Source organism: Chelonoidis abingdonii, chromosome 26, assembly GCF_003597395.2.
Source record: "Chelonoidis abingdonii isolate Lonesome George chromosome 26, CheloAbing_2.0, whole genome shotgun sequence".
Lineage (NCBI taxonomy): Eukaryota > Metazoa > Chordata > Testudines > Testudinidae > Chelonoidis > Chelonoidis abingdonii.
Window position 1 is genome coordinate 1699083 of NC_133794.1, and position 22280 is coordinate 1721362.

A 22280-nucleotide genomic window follows, 5' to 3' on the forward strand; every position below is an offset into this window, starting at 1 on the left:
CCCCCCCCCCATCCTAGGGCACCTTCTCCACTCCCACTCCCACTCCCACTCCCCTCAGAGCTGGACCCCTTCTCCCATCCCCCCGCTCCAGGGCACCTTCCTCCCGGCCTGACTCACCCCGTCCGCCTCCCCACAGAGCCGGTCCCGTCCCTCCACCAAACTCCGGCTGGGCGCAGCCGGGGCTTGTCACTCGAGGAGGGGGGGGAAGGCGGGAACATCGCCGCTCTCATTAGCCAATCACAGCAAATCGCGCAGACCCGCTGGCCAATCACAGCTCGCTCTGCTGGACAGGGAGGGGAGCTGGGTAGGCAGATTCCGGAACCGTAGCGCAATGGAAGCGTCCAATCCGAACAGCAGGGGAGATACCATCCCAGGAGATGGGGGGAGGTAGGGAGGGAGAAGAGGAACGAAGGGAAATACCATCCAGAAGCCCTAGGGAGAGTGGGAGATACCATTCAGAGGTGGAATAGCGAGATACCATTGAAGAAAGAGGGGAGCTGGCAGGAAATTCTGCCAATAACCAATTCTGCCCCAGCTGCTTCCCCTGGCAGAAGCAAGAAGGTTGAAAATAGGCAATCAGAAATGAGCAGGCAAGGGTATCAGTGAACTGTACCAGGTGCATTGTCCCCTCCTCCCCCCCAAAATGATCAGGGTCCACAGCCTCGAATGCTGACCAATTCTGTTTCATTGCTTCCTTGTTTGCAGAGTTGTAGCCATGTTGGTACCAGGATGGGAGCGACAAGATGGGTGAAGTATCAGAGGAATAGCTGTGTTAATCTGGATCTGTGGGGAACTTTTAAGGTGGGTGAAGTCATAGTTTTACTTGACTAAGTTCTGTTGGAAGAAACCAGCTTTCAAGTTTCCACAGAGCTCTTCCTTCAGGTCATTGCTTCCCTGTATTTTTGCCTGTGTCCATCTATCTGATTTTTGGCTCTTTGGGGCAGGGACTGAGTGTTCAGTGGCTGTACAGCACATAGCACAATGGGGTCCTAGTCTGTGGCTTCTAGTCAAAGATCTCCTGTGCCAACAGCTCATCCGGCTGATGCAGTTAAGACATGTAAGTTTCATAGGCAACAGTACACAAGGGAGCGATTTGGCTAACTCCACGTTTAACTGCCTAACCTGATGGACTAGGTACCCATTTTGTAGCTGGGTGAACTTGAGGCTCCTAGGCACTACTGTAACACAGATGAATAATTGTACTGTTTGCAAGCTAGTAAGGGAGGTGTGCATTTGACATTCCCTCACTTTGGTAGCTAGTGCCTTTTTTTCCAACAAATATGAGAAACGTGAAGGATGCAGTTATTCAGGGGTGGGACCTGTAAGCTTTGAAATGCAAAACTATGATGAGCACTTTTAATACCTGACACTTTTTAAGATGAACTTTTAATAATGAAGTTTAGCTTTTAGTGGATTTTCTGTGGTTGAATGCTCAGTGGTTGTTTGCTCCAACATTCTTTCCCCTGCTCATTTTTTCACCTTAGCTTTACTCCACAGGTGCACTTCTTCTCTCCTGCCATCACCCCCCTCTTCCCATCCAGCTGATCCCCTCCTAGCTAAACCCACCCAAAATAAAAACTACTCATGGAGCTGACATGGTTGCTGCTCTCACCTAGTTCACTCTGCTTGTTATACTGCTTTCTCCATCCTCCCTATGTGGTTTGTCTGTTTACAGTGTAAGCTCTGCAAGGTAGACACCATCACCTACTGTTTGCACAGTACCTAGCCCAGTAGGTGATGGTTCTCAATTGGCCCTTAAGCGCTGTCAGAATAAAACAAGGCATGGTGCTTCCCTATTTTGTACCATTGACTGGTGGAGCTAGGGGGTTGCTGGGAGCCTGAGGACCATATCTAATCTGGGTGAAATGGACCATATTACAACCACCTTAATTCTTCAAATATAAGTGGAATCTGATATAATAGTCCCCCAGCTGCAATGCTCTTATGATGCATTAGACTAGCATGCATTGCATACTGGTTCAGGTAGTTTCCATGGGCATGCAGGCCTGCTCGCTGCACAGGAGCCTTATTAACAGTTCTTCCATTCTTATGGGTCAGTTGTTTATGAAATGCTTGTGGTGTGTTAGACAGCAGCAAATTATATCTTCTGCTCTCTGACCCTTCACCCAACAACCCTATGCCAGGGACCCCCTAGAACATACAGCACACTAAAACATTTACACATAGACTAAGAAAAGTGGGGGACTATGACATGATTTGGGTTTGTATTATTTCATTGCAGAAAGTTTCCACTCATGAAGAAAGGCTGAGGGGAGAGAAGAGTGAAGCCCAGCTTAATACAGGCTCCTTGATTGACAGCCTTAACATATGGAAGCTTGGGACAGACATCAGGTTGCTACAAGGAATCCTCCATAGAAACCAGGGCCTGAGAGGTGGGGTGAACCAGCTCTGAAAACTTTTAAGAAAAAGGATTTGTGCTGCCCCTAACATCCCCTTCTCCCCCATTTGGCTTTTGTTTTCCAGCTGTACAGGGTACAAATGAGGTAATACTGCTTTGCTAGAGCAAGTTCTCAAACTTATTCATGAAAGAGTAGGAGGTCACATTGCTTCTTTTTAAAGTACAGCCAGTCACTTCTGTACAAGGAACACTGACAAGTGGTCAGTCTAGTTATATCCAGCAGGGGTTGCTGCACTGTAGGAAGAAACATAAGCAGCTCCTAGGGCCTACAGCCAAGGAGGACCAGATCTAGCAGGTATTGAGGAAAGGCACCAGAAAAGTGCTAACATCCAGTAAGGAGCAGGTGATGACAGAGCAAGGCAACCTATTGAAAGAGAAGCCCATCAGGCCCTTAAAACAAGAAAGCAAAAAATGGTGGATCTTGACAGGAAAAAAGAGGGATGAAACTACCAGCTGAGATACCTAAATACTTCTCTACTCTTACTTTTCCAGTGCTGTAAGGGAGACAGGGATCCTGGATATTGCAAGCAGGAGCAGAAGAGGAAATTATAGATAACACCATCTCTAGTAAAATGATAGTAGTAAAGTACAACCAATTCCCCTTCAGCCTGATTCTTTCACATGCAGCTCATGTGCTCTTTTACAACTCCATTAGAGAAGAGATTCTCAACCTTTTTCTGAGCCCCCCTCCCCTGACATACTATAAAAACTCCAGGGTCTAGCACAGCTGGGGACCTTGGCTCAAAAACTTTGGAAAAACAGCTTAGGCTGTAGGGAGGGGTAGTTTGGACTGTATGCAGACAGTGGGTAGCTCAAGGTGCAGTGAAAGGATAGCTGGGGCTGTGTGCACATGTGGGTGGCTATGGGTGCAAGAAGGGGAGTGGCTAGGGACTGGGTGTAGGCAGGGGGGCAGCTCAGGGAGGGCATAGGGAGAGGTGTATTAGGGGCTGTGTGCTAGGAGGGTGTCCCTGTTCCCAGAGGGGTCTGCCAGCCACTAAGCTGGGTCTCCCCACCCAGGGGGCTCTTACCGGCTGCCTCTGTAGGAGCAAAGGAGGTGGGGAGCCAAGAACCAGCTTCAAACCAAGGCACCAGCAGGAGAAGGGGGAGTGCTGTTACTGCCTGCTCCATGGCACCAGTTACAGCAGCAGCTGTCCCACAGTGCCCTGCTCCAGCTTCTTACCTCTGACCTGACCAAGGCGTGAGGAGAGGAGATGGGGCAGAGGAGGCATGGAGCTGCCTGTAGGACTGCCATGCTCTTGTGCTGTTTTTTTTTTTGGGGCGGGGGGGGCAGGGGGAGAATGCCCTCCATGTCCCCAACTCTGCCCATGGCCTCAGGCCTTCTGCCCCACAGGGACCAGGGCTCTGGGCTTCAGCCCCTCAGGGGAATGTTTGTTTACATAATATAAGTAAAGCTACAGTTTAGTCACAGACTGACTTCCAGCTACCTCTGTGACTTCAGCCTACAGTGGACAGGAGTATCCTGCAGCTCCTGACACCTCTAGTAGTCCCTGTAGCCTCCTGGTGCTGCAGATGGCTCCTAGCCCCTGCACAGCTGACCATGTCAGCTAGTATAGGAAGCCCCAGCTCTCCATTTTGTCAGGGATATTTTTAGTAAGAGTCACAGACAGCTCACACCTTCCGTGAATCTCTTTTTTTTACTAAAAATATTCCTGATAAAAATCTTAGCCTTAAATATAAGCAAGGTCAGTAAAAGATGGTAGAAACAAGCATGAGGTGAGTAGTTTTAAATAGCAGTATCATTGCTATGGAGTACAGTCTGTAGCCATTTGCTTTTTAAGCCACCACCAGTATTTAAGACATCCACTTTGAAAAGGCATCCTTCTTGGGAAGGAGGGAGAATCAAGAGATGAGATGGTAACTTGCCACCACTCAGACAACTGAAGCAGCATGGTGCTAGCACATGAGAGCTCTCCCATCGGAAAAAAGGTATAGAACACCATCCCAAAGTACATTGGTGACTCAAGCCAGAGGAGGTATAAAATCCATGGACTAGCTTGACAAGAATTCCTAGCTTCCTCCCCCTGCCTCTAAGCTTTAGTGTGCAAGTTACGTGCCATGATTCTAATGAAGCCACATTTACAAGAAGATTTTGCACCATCCTTGGTTCAGGAGTAGTGCAGCTGTTCCATTTGTGGTATCACCAAAAGCAGCATTAAGGAAAGCAGACAGCATTAGAGGATAAAGACTATTAGACCCCAGCCTAATGCGTACAGGCTGGCTGTACTAGTAATTCCACCATAGGGACCACACTAGCTCAAAGTGTTAATGCTAACGCACTCTGCAAAAGATGGGTGTTTAGTGACTAAACCAGTATTCAACAAGAGTTAATCCTAACAGCATTTTCCCCAATTCACTGAACTTTAATGATGTTTTCATAAGTCCTTCATTCCAGATACCCAATCCTGCCCCCAGACCTTTTCCTTAAGTTAAGGAGACTTTAATTGTGACAGCTCTTTGACAGTCTGTCAGCATGGCAGTAATGTTACAAGGTAAGTTTCCAGTGCATTCCAGCTTCATGCTCCCCCATTGATTGAGAGCATGTTCTCTCACAACCCCCTCATGAATCTTTATCAGAGTACTCAAGTCTATAAAATATAAGATGCTCTACTGCATTACACACATCAACTTTACACAAATGTATACAAAAAAATATATAATATATACAGGAAGTGCCACAGTGCTCCTGTATCAGGAACAAAAACCCTTTTTATCAAAAAGGATAACTCTGGTGGTGCTACCAATTCAGAGGATCAGAGTCCTTTGAAAAAAGTCCAGAGTCCATTAGTGTACTGAATAAGTCTTTAACATAAGTTTGACACTGCAGTGAGTGTACCTGGAATGAGAAATGGCTGCCCCCTATTTGTTCAGCACATGACCAGGAACCAGGCTAAGACCTTAAAATGTCTGTGCAAGGGGGAAGACTTTCATAAAGGGAATGATTCTGAGTATTTTACTTAAGATCCATTTTCCTTTGCATATTTTTTCTAGACCAGACCTTATTAACGCTGGTAGTGGAGTTAACTCACACATTGGCTAAGGGCTTATTCATTCAAGATCACATTCTGAAAGACAATAGGACTTCTCTGATGTTTCCAGAGAGTCACAGATTAAGGTCAAACAAAGGGTGCCTTCCTTCTAACACGACTGACAGATGGAAAAAAAAAAAAAAAAAAAAAACTGTTAAGAAAACCCTTAGCAAGACATTGACAACTTACAGGAACTAAAAATAGTTAAGAACATTTAAGAGTGTCCCAGTAGGAAAGTCCTTTAGTGTAGGAAGTGACAAGGGACACAACACAGTACAACAGCAAAGGAAAGATGTTGGAGATTGTTTTACTTGCAAGTCCAGTTTTAGATTTTTGTTTCACCCTTTCCAATGGAGGAATTACAGGTCTGCACGAGATGAAATAAAACAGATGCCCTGTCTGTGGGTAACCAGTTAAGGGAAGGCAGCACATTGAGCACTAAGGTGGAAACTGGTCACCAGAAGAAAGGTTTGACCATGACATGTTCTGCAGATTCTTCCCACAAGCAGCTGCTCGCTGATGTAAATACTTCAAGTGATGATCTAGGACTAGAGTCACTGAAAAGCAAATGCACAATTTTGAAGATGGTACTCTCGGAGGAGAAATACATAGTGTGAAAGTCAACAACCTCCACTAATGAGAAATCCTGAAGTCCTGGTTATGGTCCAAAAACCTTTTGCTTTGGAAGTGTCCTTATTTCAGTTCTCTTGCTATATTGGTAGGATCTGCTCTAGGACACTTTTGGAAGCCTGTGGAATTCTGTCTGGAAACTTTACTTCAAATTCTATAATAAGGTCCCCTCGCTGGTCTGGATTCTTGGGATATGGGAGGCCCTCTCCAGGGATTCGCCGCTTTATCCCAGGTTTAATGACATCTTTAAATACCATTGGAATGGTTCTGCCATCCAGCGTTGGCACATTCACCGTGCAACCACACAGGGCCTAAGTATAAAAACAGGGCAATTAGAACACTGTCTGCATACACAATCTCTAGCAAAATTTCCCAAATAACCAGAGAAAATATTTCATTGTGATGGCCTGTTTATTCTAGTTAGGCTCCTCTGAATCCTGCTGAGTTAATCTGATACAGACACCAGATTAATAGCACTAGAAATCTAACAAATATACTACAAACAAACAGCTGTGCAATGCTTCCACATTGATGTATCAGCAGGGTCAGTTTGGATGTTGAAAGTTCACCTTCACAGGCAAGCTACTTTCTTGACATCTGCCATCTCTCATGGTGGCTTATGACCACTGGTTGCTTCACAAGGAAGTATCCTGAGATTAAAAACTTATTTTATATAGACCAGAGAGCAGTTAGACAGGTGACCTATTATGGATTCAAGCCAGATACTGAACTAAGTGGGGGGGGGGGGGGGGAGAGAAGAGGAGATCTCTGTATTCCCCATTTGTTACTCCCACTATCTAACACCCAAACCAAGCCACCCACTAGAGTCCCATACTGAATCAGACACCTTTGCTTACCTCACGGAGGCTGATCTTAGCTGGGAAAATAATATCAGACCCATCTCTCTTAAAGACTTTGTGTGGCTTGTCTTTTAAAACAAAGACAATGTCAGCTGGAATGTTGTTTGCTGTTTGGTCTCCCTCTTTGGGAAAAGTAATCTTTGTTCCTTCTTTCCACCCTCGTTTGACTTCAATGGTCAGAATCTTGTCCTCATTCCGTGTGGTCTTGCCATCTGTATTGAGTCGTTTGTGAGAGATTTTCATTTTCTTGGTGCAGCCAGTGAATATCTCCTCCAAGGAAACCCTCAGATCATGAGTGACAGGAGGGTCTTGTTTTTTGCGTAAACTTTCATGGCCCGAGCGAGAGCGAGAGAAGCCTATGTTACTAAAGCCCCCCATCTGAAAAGTGGAGAACGGGTCATCAACATCCATGTCTTCATCTCCATTCCTTTGTACAAAAAAGGTATCAAATGGGTTCCTCCCACCAAAAAACTCTGCAAACATAGCATGAGGATCTCCATGAAAGGTGTAGCTGAATGAGTTACCACCATTGGCACATCCACCACTGCTGGGACCACCTCCCTTTAGTCCTGAAAAACAGAGTAAATATAATCCAGGAGTTGGTTATAACACTTGAGTTTACTAGGTTCTTATCAAGAGTCCAATCCCCTATGGCTTTATTAACTGCAAGACTCTCCCCCACCCTAAGATCTCTGAAAAGGGATTTTTATTCATGACTAAGTTTGAGATACATCATCAAAAAGAGGTTTGCTGTCATTTTAAAATGGTGTCAGGATTCAAACCTCCTTAGTCAGAAATTAGAACCATGTTTAAAAGCTCTCATGTCCCTCGATTACTGAGTCTCCTAAAGTAGTAACTTATTCAGAGCAGTTTATTTTTTATAATTGACCCAACTGTATCCCTTAATATGGCAGCAAATCTAGCTGGCCTATAAACTTCCCATCTCTATCTAGAGAGAGTCTGATTTACAATCACTGTAGGCAAAAATAATTTAATCTGAAGTGCTTGGAGACAGCAAGTTAAATTAGTCCTACTTCAATGAAACACTGTTACTGAGGCAAGTTTCATAACCTAACATACACAAGCAAACATACTAGAATCTTCTACTGAAAAGCAAAGCCATTCTCTAGCCATGTCTCCGCCTCTCCTAGAAAAGCAGCCTATCAGCTCTTAAGGGGAAACCACTAAGAACTTACAGGAAATGCAAGATATAAAACACAGAAAACTAGCAACTGAAAAGCAGATCAAACTCCACTTTTGGGAAGTAGTTTAAGGGCAACTAAAGGCATTGTAGATATCAACTCAATTAGTTTGAAACAAGTCCTTCTCTTCTTCCAGTTTCAGTTGAATACAAATATTGAGAGTCCAGTTAGCTAAGCTAGCTGTGTTTGAGAAAGTACAAAGCAAGCTCCCTTGCCTGAGTCATCTAAATGGAGGAGACTGCACCCTAGAAAAACAATCGGGCCGAATGTTAAATTAGAGATTGGATGCAGAAATTTAATTCCTTAATCTGGAGGAAGTCAGGCAGGCACAATGCCTCCAGGCTTTGCACACAGACTTCAGAGCAGGTCTCCCAAAGAATCTAACGCTGGTGTTTTATTAATAGTTTTAACAAGCTATGTTAATACAACAGGACGCTCTCCAAGATAATAAAGAAACTGGCCAATTCCCAAATCCATTTACAGACAATAGGAACGAGTTCTACTTTCTTTCATACCTATCTCTGTACCAGATCTCCCTGTTCCTAGGAGTCTCCTCTTAGATTAGTTTGTTGACAGTCATTTTCACAGCCACTTAACCATCCCATGCCATTGACTGCATCTACAAGCTGAACTGTCAAATTGTGTCCCTTCCTGTACACACACAAGCCTGGGATTCAGTACTGTTCCCTGAAAGCCAACTAGATGCACCCCTCTCCAGACTTACAAACCCAAAGAATTTCAGAAGCAGGGGTAGAGAATAAAAATGAGAGTCTAGCTACTAGTGAATACTTTACTTCTCTGTCACTCCCAGGGTTGCCCCAAGAGAACCTCTCTCCATCATCCTGTGTGTACAGGGGATACCAGGTGCAAAGGGATACCCAGCTCCCTTTCCAGAAAGTTCAGGTGTCCCATTAGAGCATAATATCCCTCCTCCCCAATCTCAATACTATACCTCACTTAAGGGAAAGCACTTACATAGGATACCCATCACCATGGCACCTAAAACCACCCCATACAGGTGGCCTAGTACAGAGCTGCATCAGAATTTCCTTCTCCCCATGGATATACTAGCTTCCCCAGCCCTCCTCCAAAGAGGTTCTCCTTTCCCCACAATAGGGGGACTGCCCCCCAAACCTTGACACCTCATTCCCCCTACTTACCAACCCACCCCATCCTTAACGAACCACCACCGTCTTGGGTTAAGTGAGCCACACCCTTTATTTTATCCGAATAGCAACACTCTTCTTCCCCCAGAGCCCCAACCCCTCAGGATTCACCCTTCTTTCTCCCCCACGCCCCCCTTGCATCAAGTCAGCACCCTCCACCACATCCTAACTCTACGGGGGCAGCCCCCCTGAGCCCTGATACTCAGCTGTGCCCCCTCACCCAACCCTCTTCCCTGCTTCACACCTCCTGCTCCACACAGCCCCTTGCCAGTCCCCCCTTCCCCCAGCTTTGCTGAATCTCCCTTCAGCGCTTCCTCTTTGTAACCCCCCTTCAGCCCTCACCCCCTCCCGCCCCTTGCCGCCAACCCCCACCCCACAGCCCCCATCGCGCCCGCCCCTTTCACCTTCCCTTCGCGAATTTGTCGAAAGATCTCCCGCTCTTGCGGTCGCTGAGCACGTCGTAGGCCTCGGCGATCTCCTTTGAAGCGCTCCTCCGCGCCGGGTCCTTGTTCTTGTCGGGGTGGTAGCGGCAGCCGCCTGCTTGCGTAGGCCTTCTTGATGTCATCGTCGCGAGGCGCCTGCGGGCCAGGCCAGAGTGCGGTAATAGTCCTTGCCCATGTCGCCAGCTGCAACACTCAGACCCCGTCGTGGCGCTTCCTCACTCCCGCAGCCGCCGCCGCTCCCCCCATTAACGGCGGGTGGCGGAACCTTCCAGAGCGCGCCAAGCTCTCCAGAACCTTCCTCCGCCCGGCCCCCCGCCTCCGCCAATCACCAGCGCGGGGCGGCCGCTCTCCGCAGGGTAGGGACGGGTTTGCGTCACGTGACCGCACACACCCCTCCCCCCATTAGAGCTTAACCGTCGCTGAGGCCACGCCCCTCTCGTGCCAGCAACAGTCGGAGTGGAGGGGATAGAGGACGGGGCGCGACCAACGGGTCGCAGCCCGTCAAGTGTTCCCTCCCCGCCGGCCGGGCTCGCGCTGACGCGGCTAATGATGACCACCTCTACGAGCGTTCTCGCCACGCCCCTTCTCGGGCGGGGCTGAGCGCGAGCTGGAATCCCTAAACGTCAATGCCGCTGACTTACGCCCACTCGCGAGAGCCACGCCCTTCAGATCACCCTGGCGGGGAGGGGATCCCTCTCGTTAGGGCGGAGCCATGCTCCTGGAAGGAGCAGCCTGGAGCCCCTCCGCGCCAGAAGCACCTGTCACCCCGGTCGCACAGCCCCCCTCCCGCACCCAGCACCCGGGTCTAACAGCCCCCCCCCCTGCACCCAATCACCCCGGTCTCACAGCCCCCCCCTTGCACCATCACCCCGGCGTCTCACAGCCCCCCCCTGCACCCATCACCCCGGGTCCTCACAAGCCCCCCCCATGCACCCATACACCCCGGTCTCACAGCCCCCTCCCTGCTAACCCATCAGCCCCGGGTCTCACAGCCCCCCCCCTGCGGACCCATCACCCCTGGGTCTTCACAGCGACCCCCCCCCCTGGGCACCCATTCACCCCGGGTCTCACAGCCCCCCCGCTTCTGCACCAAGAAACCCATGTCCTACGGTCTCACAGACCCGGCCCCCGGGCACCCAGTTTACCAGGGTCACTCCTTACAGCACCCCCGCCACCAAGAGCACCCCTTGCCCTAGATCTCACAGCGCAACAGCGGCACCCAGGTCCACAGCCCCCCCCCACCAAGAGCCCCCCTTGCCCTAGATCCAACAGCCCCCTGCAGGCACCCCAGGTCCCACGCCCCCTCACAGAGCCCCCCTTCCCTAAGATCTCACAGCCGCAACAGGGCACCCTGGGTCCCACAGCCCGCCCCCTCACCAGAGACCCCTTGCCCTAGATCTCCAGCGCTCCAGGGCACCCTGGTCCAGAGCCCCCCCTTGCCCTAGATCTCACCAGTCACACACCCCCCGGGCACCCCGGCACACAAGCCTCCCCCCCCCCCACAGCACCCATCACCCAGGTCCCATAGCACCCTTCAAGGGCATCCATTGCCCTAGGCCACATAGCCCCCCAAGGGCACCCATCACCCTGGTTCCAAAGACTCCAACCACCCCCCACCAAGGGCATCTATGGCTGGATCCTGTGTGTTTTAAGGTTATAAAAGGACTCACGGAGGGGAGAGACAAGCACAGGATGTTTAGGATGGGGAAGGTCAAGGTCAGAGTAACTGAGCTTGGCAGAATGCTCCATGTTACGTCATGCAAGCCAGAAGGGCCCCAGAGGGGCAAACAGGACTCAGACCACAGTCCAAAGGGTGCTGCAAAGCAGTGAGGAAACTGAGGCAGGGAAATGCATGCAGGGCTTGTGATTTTGGTATGGATCTGTGTATTTCTCAAGTGATTAAGTGAAGACAATGCTGCATATGACTCCTGTGCAAAGTCTGGATGTGCGTTTCATGCTTTATGCCTGGCACCTGCCCCCTGAGAGAGTTACATGGTGAGCCGGTAGGCTCACGCCTTCAACTGGAGTTCTGCAAGATGGTGTATTCAAGCCCCAGGAAGTGAGTCTGAGGGGTATGGTCTAAGCTCTCAGGACAGGATCAAGAGCATGCCTAGGGACCTCAAGCCAGGGTCATTGCCTGGATTCTGCTCAGACCCCAGAGACATAAAACACATAGGTTCCAGCACCTGGATCCCTCCTCCCCAGCAGTCCAGTGAGTAGCCAAAAGGGGACCTCTGACAATTCTTTTGAGGGGGTAGAAGATAGATCACCTACTGTGGTCCAAACAGACATTGGCCTCTGCAGAGATTGCTAACAAAGGGCCAGTTAGTACCAGCTGTGACGGGAGGGGACCTCTACCCTCTTGGAAATGGAGGGAAACCCCCAAACAAGGGCCACTGAAGTGCCATCGGAAGGGAACAATTTATGGCCCCTGCATGGGGCTGCCATGGCACCTGCATCCCCCACATTTCCATGGATCCATTTGTCTCCGCATTTTTCTAGACATAAGTCCTGATAATTTTGTGACGTTATTGATATAAACTGGGACCATATAGAACGTGGGTTGCAACCAAGGTCCTGTAGTGGCACCAAATCCTATGTAAAGGGGGTCATATAAGATGTCTAAGACTAGGTTACGGGTTACTGGTTATGATTATGCTAGCTGTATGTCTGTATCATTTTTGTAGTTGAAGTTATGAATATTGGCTGTATGCTGTCTGTATTTCAAATTGGTGCTGCAGTTCTGGGTAACATCCCAGACAAGTTGGTGTCAGCTCTGCTTAGCCTGCTTGATGGTCCATTAAGGACCATCAACTACACAGCTGACCCATTGAGAGGAGGTAAATACGCCTTGTGACTCAGCAGGGTGTGCAGAAACTGGCCCATGTGACTGCAGAGTCCATTTTGCTGTAACTTTCCAGTAAGAACAAAAAAGTGTTCTTACACCTGGAAAAGCCTATATAAGGCTGATGCCTCATCTCCATCTTGTCTTCAATCCTGCTTCTTACCTCTGGAGGACTTTGCTACAACTGAAGCTCTGCACAAAGGACTGAATGACCCATCCAGAAGGGGATGTATCTCCAGAGACTTGATTTAACCTGCAGTTTACTTCCATCACTGCTACAAGCCTGAACTAAGAACTTTGCCATTACTGTATGTAATTGATTCCATTTAACCAATTCTAGCTCTCATCTCTATCTTTTCCCTTTTATGAATAAACCTTTAGATTTTAGATTCTAAAGGATTGGCAACAGCGTGATTTGTGGTAAGATCTGATGTGTATATTGACTGGTGTCTGGGGCTTGGTCCTTTGGGATCGAGAGAACCTTTTTCTTTTACTGGGTGTGTTGGTTTTCATAACCATTCATCCCCAGGACGAGTGGCACTGGTGGTGATACTGGGAGACTGGAGTGTCTAAGGAAATTGCTTGTGTGACTTGTGGTTAGCCAGTGGGGTGACACCGAAGTCATTTTTGTCTGGCTGGTTTGGTTTGCCTTAGAGGTGGAAAAACCCCAGCCTTGGGCTGTGAGTGCCCTGTTTGAGCAATTGGTCCTGAATTGGCACTCTCAGTTGGGTCCCGCCAGAACCACATCGTCACAAATTTTCAGGCATTTTTTGCTTCGTGATCCCCTCACCCACGTCTTGACTGTTGGCTGATATCAAATAAACAACAGGAGAGCTGGCAAAGACTAAACCAAGTGTGGGAGGCAGTGTGGCCTGTCAAGTGGAGCAGGGGATCAGGAGCCAGAACTCCTGGGTTCTGCTGCTGATTGGGAGGGATCATGGTGGTCTAGTGGTTAGAAAAGCAGATTGGGAACCAGGATTTTGGGAGTATGCTTCAAGGTTAGAGCAGGGGACTGGGAAGCAAGACTTTTCCCAGTTGGGCTCCTGGCTCGCTGTGTGACCTGGGGCAATCCACATTACCACTGCCTCAGTTTACTTGTCTGTAAAATGGGTGTAATTGTGGCACAAGAAGTGGGTGAGGTTTGTGTAACGTGTCAAGCACTCTGTGATCCTCTGATGAAAGGCCATGTGTCATGGCCTAGTTGTGTGCTGGCTAACCTGCCGGATGTGTGGGGTAAAACAGGTGTTAGCCCACTTCACTAGTGGTAGCACTGGTAATTCCTGGCTCTTATCAAGCTTCTCATCAGGAGAGCTCAATGCATTTGACAAAGGAATTCAGCATGATGAAGAGGCATTGCAAGGTGTTGCAGTCCCTCTGGCTCGGGCAGATTTGGACAGGCTTTTCAGACTGCAATGATCTCTTTGGGACAGAAAGCATGGCCCAGCATCTGAGCTCAGTTACACCAAGGCAGACCCATTCATTTGCACCAGAGTAACTGAGCTCCAAATCTGGCCCCGTGTTTTCGTACTTAAGTGGCTACCACATCCTCTGTCCTGCGATGCAGGAGCTGACCTGCCTCAGAGTGGGGAAGGAGGAGCTGGTTGGCAGAAAACGTTTAGAAATACAGGTTCTGCTGCTGGAAGATGACGCATAGTGATTTCATCTCCAGCTTTCCAGGATGGAGAAACCCTGCCAGGAAAGAGATGGGCTGGTCTCAGAAGTTACTGCAGGAAGAGCTGGAGGAGTGGCAGGCTGGGAAACAGACCATTTGGGCCCAAAGAGGGTAACTCATGCAAGAGCAGTCTGGTTATTGTGGGGAGTGAATTGCTTGCACGTGCCCTGGCCTAGGGAAGCACTGGTTGATCACCAGGACAGCAGGTGAGGAGAAGGGCCATCCTTGTTCTGGGAATGGCATATTCAGTGCAAGGTTAGAGATTCATAAATTCCAAGCCCACAAAAGACCATTATGGTCATTTAGTCTGACCTCCTGTATGGTACAGGCCAGAGAACTTCCCTGGGTTTATTTCTCTTTGAATTAGAGCAGATCTTTGAGAAAAACATCCCAAGCTGGAGGCCTGTAGGTAAGTATAGCGGTCAGTAGGTTTCCGGTTTAGGGTGATGTTTATGTGACCATTGCTTATTAGCACTGTAGTGTCCAGGAAGTGGATCTCTTGTGTGGACTGGTCCAGGCTGAGGTTGATGGTGAGGTGGAAATTGTTGAAATCCTGGTGGAATTCCTCAAGGGCCTCCTTCCCATGGGCCCAAATGATGAAGATGTCATCAGTGTAGCGCAAGTAGAGTAGGGGCGTTAGGGGAAGCCTCAGGGATGATCCCTCACTCTCACTGCTATACTTACCTACATGCCTCCAGCTTTCATCCAGACCACACCACATGATCCATTGTCTACAGCCAAGCTCTAAGACACAACCGAATTTGCTCCAACCCCTCAGACAGAGACAGACACATACAGGATCTCTATCAAGCGTTCTTAAAACTACAGTACACACCTGGTGAAGTGAAAAAACAGATTGACAGAGCCAGAAGGGTACTCAGAAGTCACCTACTACAGGACAGACCCAACAAAGAAAGTAACAGAACACCACCAGCCGTCACCTACAGCCCCAACTAAAACGTCTCCAGCACATCATCGAGGATCTACAACCTATCCCGAAGGACGATCCTTCACTCTCACAGATCTTGGGAATCAGTCCAGTCCTTGCTTACAGACAGTCCCCCAACCTGAAGCAAATACTCACCAGCAACTACACACCATACAACAAAAACACTGACCCAGGAACCAAACCCTGCAACAAACCCCGGTGCCAACCAGTACCAGATTTACCATGGTGCCACTGGCGCTGGGCCCATGGTCCAAAGGGGCCCCGGCCCGGCCGCTCTTCTCTGCCTCCCGCCCCCCGCCCCCTGCTGTCTCCTTTGGGGGCAGAAGCTTGATGTTGCCGGCTCCTGGGGCTCCTGCTGCAGCAGGACAGGTTCTGCCGGCAGCCAGGCTCCTCTGCCACCTCTTCCCCCAGTGTGCTGCCCTCCTCCTCTCCCTTCCGCCAATCAGCTCTTTGCTGGCAGGAGGGAGGGGGAAGAGTGGAGCCTCAGCACTCTCGCTGCCACCTCCAGCCCCCTGCTGTGAGCACCACCATGACCCCAGCCCACACCTCCAGCCCACTGCCCACCCTGACCCCTGCACCCCCTCACTCCCCCCAGCCGCCTGCCCTGACTCCTGCACCCCCCTTGTGCTCCCAGCCCCCTGTCCTGACTCCAGCAACCCCACCACAGACAGCCCCCTGCCCTGACCCCTGCACCACCCTCACACCTCCCCAGCCCCTAGCCCTGACTCCTGCACCCCCCCACATCCCAGGCCCCCTCCACACCCCATGCCCTGACTCCTGCACCCCTCCTACATCCTCACCCCCATCCTGAGCACCAAACGGAAGCTGCTGCACTCCCCCATTCCCACCTGCACCTGCCCCATGTAAGCGCTCCACACTCGTACCTCCTGCCCCAACCCCGAGCCCCCTCCCTTACCCTAGCTTCTGGCCAGACCCTGCTCCCCAACGGTTTTTACAATATTTGGACGAGACCCTACTAACTCTAAATCCACCACTGGCTGTAATGTCACCTGGGCTGGGGATACTGTGTCAACTGATCCCCACAATCTCCAACCTACCTGGGCAGTACAGCAGACATGGCCCTGCTTATTAGCTCCTCTCCACTCCCTAGCCCACCCACCACTTGCTTACGATGCCCCCCCGCCACTTAAGGCTTAGCCCTCTCACTTTTAAAAATGAGTGCTTGCTCCTTCCGCTCCCCAGCTTTTTCTGACACCCCTGTTGCCAGGTATCCAGTTTTAGACTGGAAACTCCAGTAGAAAACAGGACCTGAGTGTCCGGTTAGCAGTGCTGATTGAAAACTGAAAGTCTGGTTATAGGAGTAACCATATTAGCCTCTGCTCCTCCCACTCCCAATGCCCACCCCAGAGGGCTGGAAGAGAACCTGTCCTGCTGCTGCGGGAGGAGCAGCTCAATGCAGAGAGAGAATAAGAGAATGGGCTAGAACCAGGTAGGTGCCCAGTCTGTGTGGGCAGAGGCGGGGGGTAGGGGAATCCTGTTTACCCCCTCCCCAGCCCTGCTGCGCTTGCAGTTTACCCTGGCCTCTCTCTTGCTCCTGGGACCAACCCTAGCTCCTGCCCCACTGTGCTTTTGCCCCCAGCCCCTTTTACAATCATTCCCCAGGGGGGCCACAAATATATTTGGCACTGGGCCCACAAAAAGTTAATCCGACCCTGGTGCCAGCTCTGTCTGCATATCTGTTCAAGGGACACCATCACAGGACCTAACCACATCAACCAAACCATCAGGGGCTCGTTCACCTGCACATCTACCAATGTGATATACGCCATCATGTGCCAGCAATGCCCCGCTGCCATGTACATTGGCCAAACCGGACAATCTCTACATAAAAGAATAAATGGACACAAATCTGACATCAGGAATTATAACATTCAAAAACCAGTTGGAGAACACTTACATCTCCCTGGTCACTCAATTACAGACCTAAAAGTGGCAGTTCTTCAACCAAAAAAACTCCAAAACAGACTCCAACGAGAAACTACAGAACTGGAATTAATTTGCAAACTGGACACCATCAAATTAGGCCTGAATAAAGACTGGAAGTGGATGGGTCACTACAAAAACTAATTTCCCCCTGCTGATACTCACACCTTCTTGTCAACTGTTTGAAATGGGCCACTTTGTTTACATTGGGCTTATTAGCACTACAAAAGTGATTTCCACCCCTTCTTGTCAACTGTTGAGAATAGCCCACTTCTGCCTTAATTGAATTGGCTTGTTAGCACTGACCCCCCCACACTTGGTAAGGCAACTCCCATCTTTTCATATGCTGTGTATTTATACCTCCCTGCTATATGTTGCACTCCATGCATCTGATGAAGTGGGTTTTAGCCCACGAAAGCTTATGCCCAAATAAATGTGTTAGTCTCTACAGTGCCACAAGGACGCCTCGTTGTTTTTTCTGAGATTTAGGGACACCTGAAGCACGGGGTTGCATACCTGACCATCTTGGTCATCGATGAACCTACCCTCCAGGAACTTATTTCATTCTTTTTTGAACCCAGTTATACTCATGGCCTTCATGATATCCCCTGATAGCATGTTTCACATGCTAACTGTGCCTTGTGTGAAGAATGTTTGTTTTCAATCTGCTGCCCAGTAAGGTTGTTCTAGATTCTATACCTGGCTCTCGGTGAGGGGTGAGTCTAGTGAATAGAACATGGGTGGACCAGGAGTCAGGACTCCTGTGTTCTATCCTTGGCTGTAGAAGGGGGTATATCTAATGGTTAGAGCAAGAAACTGGTCATCTCTACAGCTCGAGTTAAAGAGATCCGATACCATAGTGATGGGCATGGTATAAGAACTGAGGAGAGGATACTGAAAAGGGCTCAGGGAGGGAAGAATTGGTGAGTGACGTGTTGAGGTGGGTAATTTTGACCTCATTGCTCTGGTAGTTGGAAGGCACAGAGAGGATCTTTGGGTTGCAGGCACCTGGCCTGCAGACCCAGCCATCTCTGCCTTCCCAGAGTGATCCCTGCAGGAGGTTGTAGGTTTTGTTCCTCGTCTCTTTGCAATGCACAAGCTTGGCTGTCATGCACCCAAGGTTTTCACCATCTCGCATGTGGGTGCAGAACTGCCTGCTGCATCTCCAGAGGGTGTGGGCTCTAAGCGCCGGGGTTTGCAATCTTTTACCAGTATTAAAGTCACTTTGAACAGAATGTGACCGGGGAGCAAAATGCAGAAATGTGGTTGCGGGGGAGTGGAAGGGAGGGAAGGTGAAGCCACAGCAGCTTGTTTAAACAAAACACATTTTTAAAAGTGAGACTGAAACAGAGACTAGAGCTCATGGGGTGGGAAAGTGATCCTTAGCAAATTATAATATTGTCAGCATATAGTTCCGGCCAGTCTCTCTCTTCTTGGTCACTTTATCTGACTGACTCCCACCTCTGTTGCAGTGCTCTAACCCCTAAATACCACTCTCCTCCCAAATCTGGAAGTGGAACCCAGGAGTCCGGACTTCCAGCCCCCTGTTCCAATTAGACACCCTGCCGTACTATTAGGCTGTAAATCCCAGCCTCACCATTTCTGTTTGGTACCAATGTTACAGTGAAACAAACAGACATGTGGCTGGGCACGTGTCTGAAAACAGTTCTCTGGTGCCTTGGGTGGTTGCCTCCATTGTCTGCAGCAGTTTCATACATAAAGGGATTTGATCACTCCTTCTGTTGAGCCTTACCAAGCTTGGCCACCCATTGGCTTCAAGGAGATCTGTGACTGTCTTTGGATCCCATTAGCACTGTCCAGTGTAACGGTGTCAATCAGTTCTTGCTTCTGTTAGCATTGTGGAGCCAGCCCAGCTAGGCAGAGTGACAGATTCTACTCCAAAGCAACAGATTTGTTTACCAAGGCCCAGACCCTCAATGGGAGTTGGGCCCCTAAATCCTTTTGAGAATCTGGGTCTCAGGACTTGCCTACATGGAGGATTTATTTCAGAATAAGGCAGTGTGTCTATAGCAATAGCTATTCAGCAACAGCTGGACATCTGGACACTCTTATTCTAGGGTTATTTAGCCTGCAGAAGAGAAGAGTGAGGGGGGATTTGATAGCAGCCATCAACTACCTGAAGGGGCGTTCCAAAGAGGATGGAGCTCAGCTGGTCTCAGTGGTGGCAGATGACAGAACAAGGAGCAATGGTCTCAAGTTGCAGTGGGGGAGGTCTAGGTTAGATATTAGGAAACACGATTTCACTAGGAGGGTGGTGAAGCACTGGAATGGGTTATCTAGGGAGGTGGTGGAATCTCCATCCTTAGAGGTTTTTAAGGCCCAGCTTGACAAAGTCCTGGCTGGCCTGATTTAGTTGGTGTTGGTCTTACTCTGGGCAGGGAATTGGACTAGATGACCTCCTGAGGTCTCTTCCAACTCTAAGATTCTATGATTCTGCAATAGCTTTTCCCATCCATTTCCCCAGGCAGACAAGCCCTTAACTGCAGTCTTTGTGTAAAAATCACTGTGGACAACAGGATGCTAGAGGGGTCACTAAGAGCACAATCTGAAGACAACAGCGCTGCATGTTTTTAAATCATGAAGGGATCTGCTCCAGTTCATCCAGGAATTACTCTGGGGCAGGTCTCTGGCCTGTGTTATACAGGATGTCAGACTAGATGATCACACTGGGTCCCTCTGGCCTTGGAATCGATGAACCCCAAGGATTTGCAGTTCTGGAAAAGATGCAGAATAGCCCAGCTTGACTCTGAGATTCCAGCATTAGTTTATGATGTCAGAAACGGAAGTTGACTCTGCAAATTAGAGCCATTGAGGAAATAAACGCAGAATCCCTCAAGGGCAGGTTTAGAGTCACTGTGCAAGGCAGGGCTGTGCTTTAGCCTTGCAGATTTGAATCTAAAGGGAGGAAATGCACTAAGTGGGAGATCCACTAGCAGAGTTAGCTTGGCCGCATATCCTGGTCTGTATTACTGGTCAGCTAGTCACACGGGTGACTGGATATGACAGAACACCGCCTCTCCCTTTCTGCATTACACTGTAGACACTGGAGCTGCTTTGCCTCATTGTCTCTCTACTGAAAGTCAGGATTCGTGGGTTCTATTCCTGGCTCTGGAAGGGGAATGTGGTTTAGTGGTTAAAGCAGGCGATGTCCCAGAAATCAGGACTCCTGGGTTCTACGCCTGCCCTGAAAGGCAGTACAGACACTCCCTGACTTACGCAAGCGTTCCCTTGCATAACTCAAATTTTGCGTAAGTCGGAAACGTATCTATGACCATTATGCAAAAAACAAACAAAACAAAACAAAAAAACAAAAAAAAACCCTCCTATTTCTAGCTTATGGAACTTTTTCCGTAAGATCAGGTTTGCGTACGTTGGGTTTACATAACTCGGGGAGCGTCTGTATACTGATTAAAGCAAGAAATGGGAAAACGCTGCAGTGGTTTTTTATGCCCAGTTTAGGAGGAGCACATGCTAGTTTGCAGGGGAAAAGTAGCTAAGGCTGGTGGTTCTGTCAGTCACTCCCTGCATGACTTTAGGGAAGACATGTCGCCACTCTGTGAATTTTCCCCACGGGGAAGTTTCCCCATGAATACAGCTGGGGTGTTTGTGAAGCTGACTAAATGATTGAAAGGCCATTTCGGAGACTTGCTGGCAAGGGGTTATTACAGAACCAAGTATTATTCCATTGTAATCCCATTGTGTGGCGTGAGTCACTGAGGTGCAGTCTCGGGCGTGCCCCAGCAGCTGAACTAGACAGACATTTTGCAGCTCACTAGGTCAGCGGTTCATTTAATTAATAACAACTATAGAGAAAGATAATCCCAGGAAGGTGCTGACTTTCCACTGGCACCACTGCTGCAGACAGAAAAACACATTCACTGAGGCAGAAGAGGACATTAGCTCCTCCTCTGAGTCGCAGCCAAACAGTCATGCTGAAATTCTAAGCTTGACAGAATTGGATTTCTGTATAATTTAGATGGAAAATATTGATGTTTAATCTTAAGCATTTTTTTAGATTTTTATCAATTAATGTTCACAGTTGTGAGAAATTATAGGGAGGTCAAACAATTATCTAACATCAATAGATACTGAGATGCAAAAAGTTAAAGCTGTATAGATGGTTAAAACACAAATTGTCACCATCACACGTCAATATATACAAAGACAATAGCCTTAAGTCAACAGATCATACCTGCTTTTGCTAGTCATTCGCTAGTCATTTGTAACAAGCCTAATTCAGAAGAATAAATTACTGGCTTTTGCCTCCAATAAATTCTCAAGCAGCCTTTGTCTTACTTTGCCCCCTGCCAATTTCAGTTATTAGCAATGGAAATATTTTTTGTAGGTTTGTGTGTCTGGTAAAATTGCCATTTACCAACAAAAATCGAATCCTGCCAAGGCTATAGAGAATGTAGAGATTTTCATATCATGCCATGATCTTAGGCACAAAACGGGGTTGGCCAGGTCTGGGATGGGGACAAACTATTAATGGCTGTTGTGAATAAAGGTATCTGATGGGCAGTAGGAGGTGCTGGGTTGCTAGAAACCTCACATCCTGCCATCCTGTTTATATTTAACTCCCAAGAGTTGGGGCTGTTAAACGTTATTTTTGCCAGTTTCCAACAAGCCCATTTCTGTCCCACCACCCTCAATTTCCTCCGGTGGTTTCAAAGTAGGGTGACCAGATGTCCCAATTTTATAGGTACAGTCCCGATTTTGGGGTCTTTTTCTTATATAGACTCCTATTACCCCCCACCCTGTTCCAATTTTTCACACTTGCTGTCTGGTCACCCTATTGCAAAGGGATAGAGTAGTTTTCACTGCTTGTGTTGTTGCTGTGCACTTTTAAATAGCTGTCGTGGCCCTAACCGAGAGGTGGCTGCATTTTGGTGACTGCTGCAAAGCATCCTGGGAGAGAGAAGCGCATATGCCTCGTTTTTTCCAGCTGTCACAGGATGGAGTTTTGAAGTTCAGCAGCGAAGAGCAAGCACCCAAACTGCAGACCATAGATTTAAAAATCAACAACCACATCTTCAGAAAGATAGTAAATGTAAGACCCACGCATTTGTCATTGCATTCTTC

General features: G+C 48.7%; 2 protein-coding genes across 3 annotated transcripts in view; both read right to left on the bottom strand.

The window, feature by feature from the left end:
- GIPC1 (GIPC PDZ domain containing family member 1) overlaps positions 1-206 on the bottom strand; it is a 29014-nt gene extending 28808 nt beyond the window's left edge. Inside the window, exon 1 of one of the 2 annotated variants that reach the window (XM_032781403.2) lies at positions 118-206. The gene's annotated coding sequence lies outside the window, so the exon portion shown is untranslated. The remainder of the gene's footprint in view (positions 1-117) is intronic. The other variant, XM_032781404.2, reaches the window with a different exon arrangement.
- A 5551-nt stretch (positions 207-5757) lies between these two features.
- DNAJB1 (DnaJ heat shock protein family (Hsp40) member B1) lies at positions 5758-9957 on the bottom strand. Its single transcript, XM_075061175.1, is given in 4 exon segments — positions 5758-6407; positions 6954-7525; positions 9697-9856; positions 9859-9957. Coding segments are annotated over 4 exon segments (1047 nt in total). The 5' UTR covers positions 9943-9957; the 3' UTR covers positions 5758-6176.
- Between the last annotated feature and the right edge of the window lie 12323 nt (positions 9958-22280).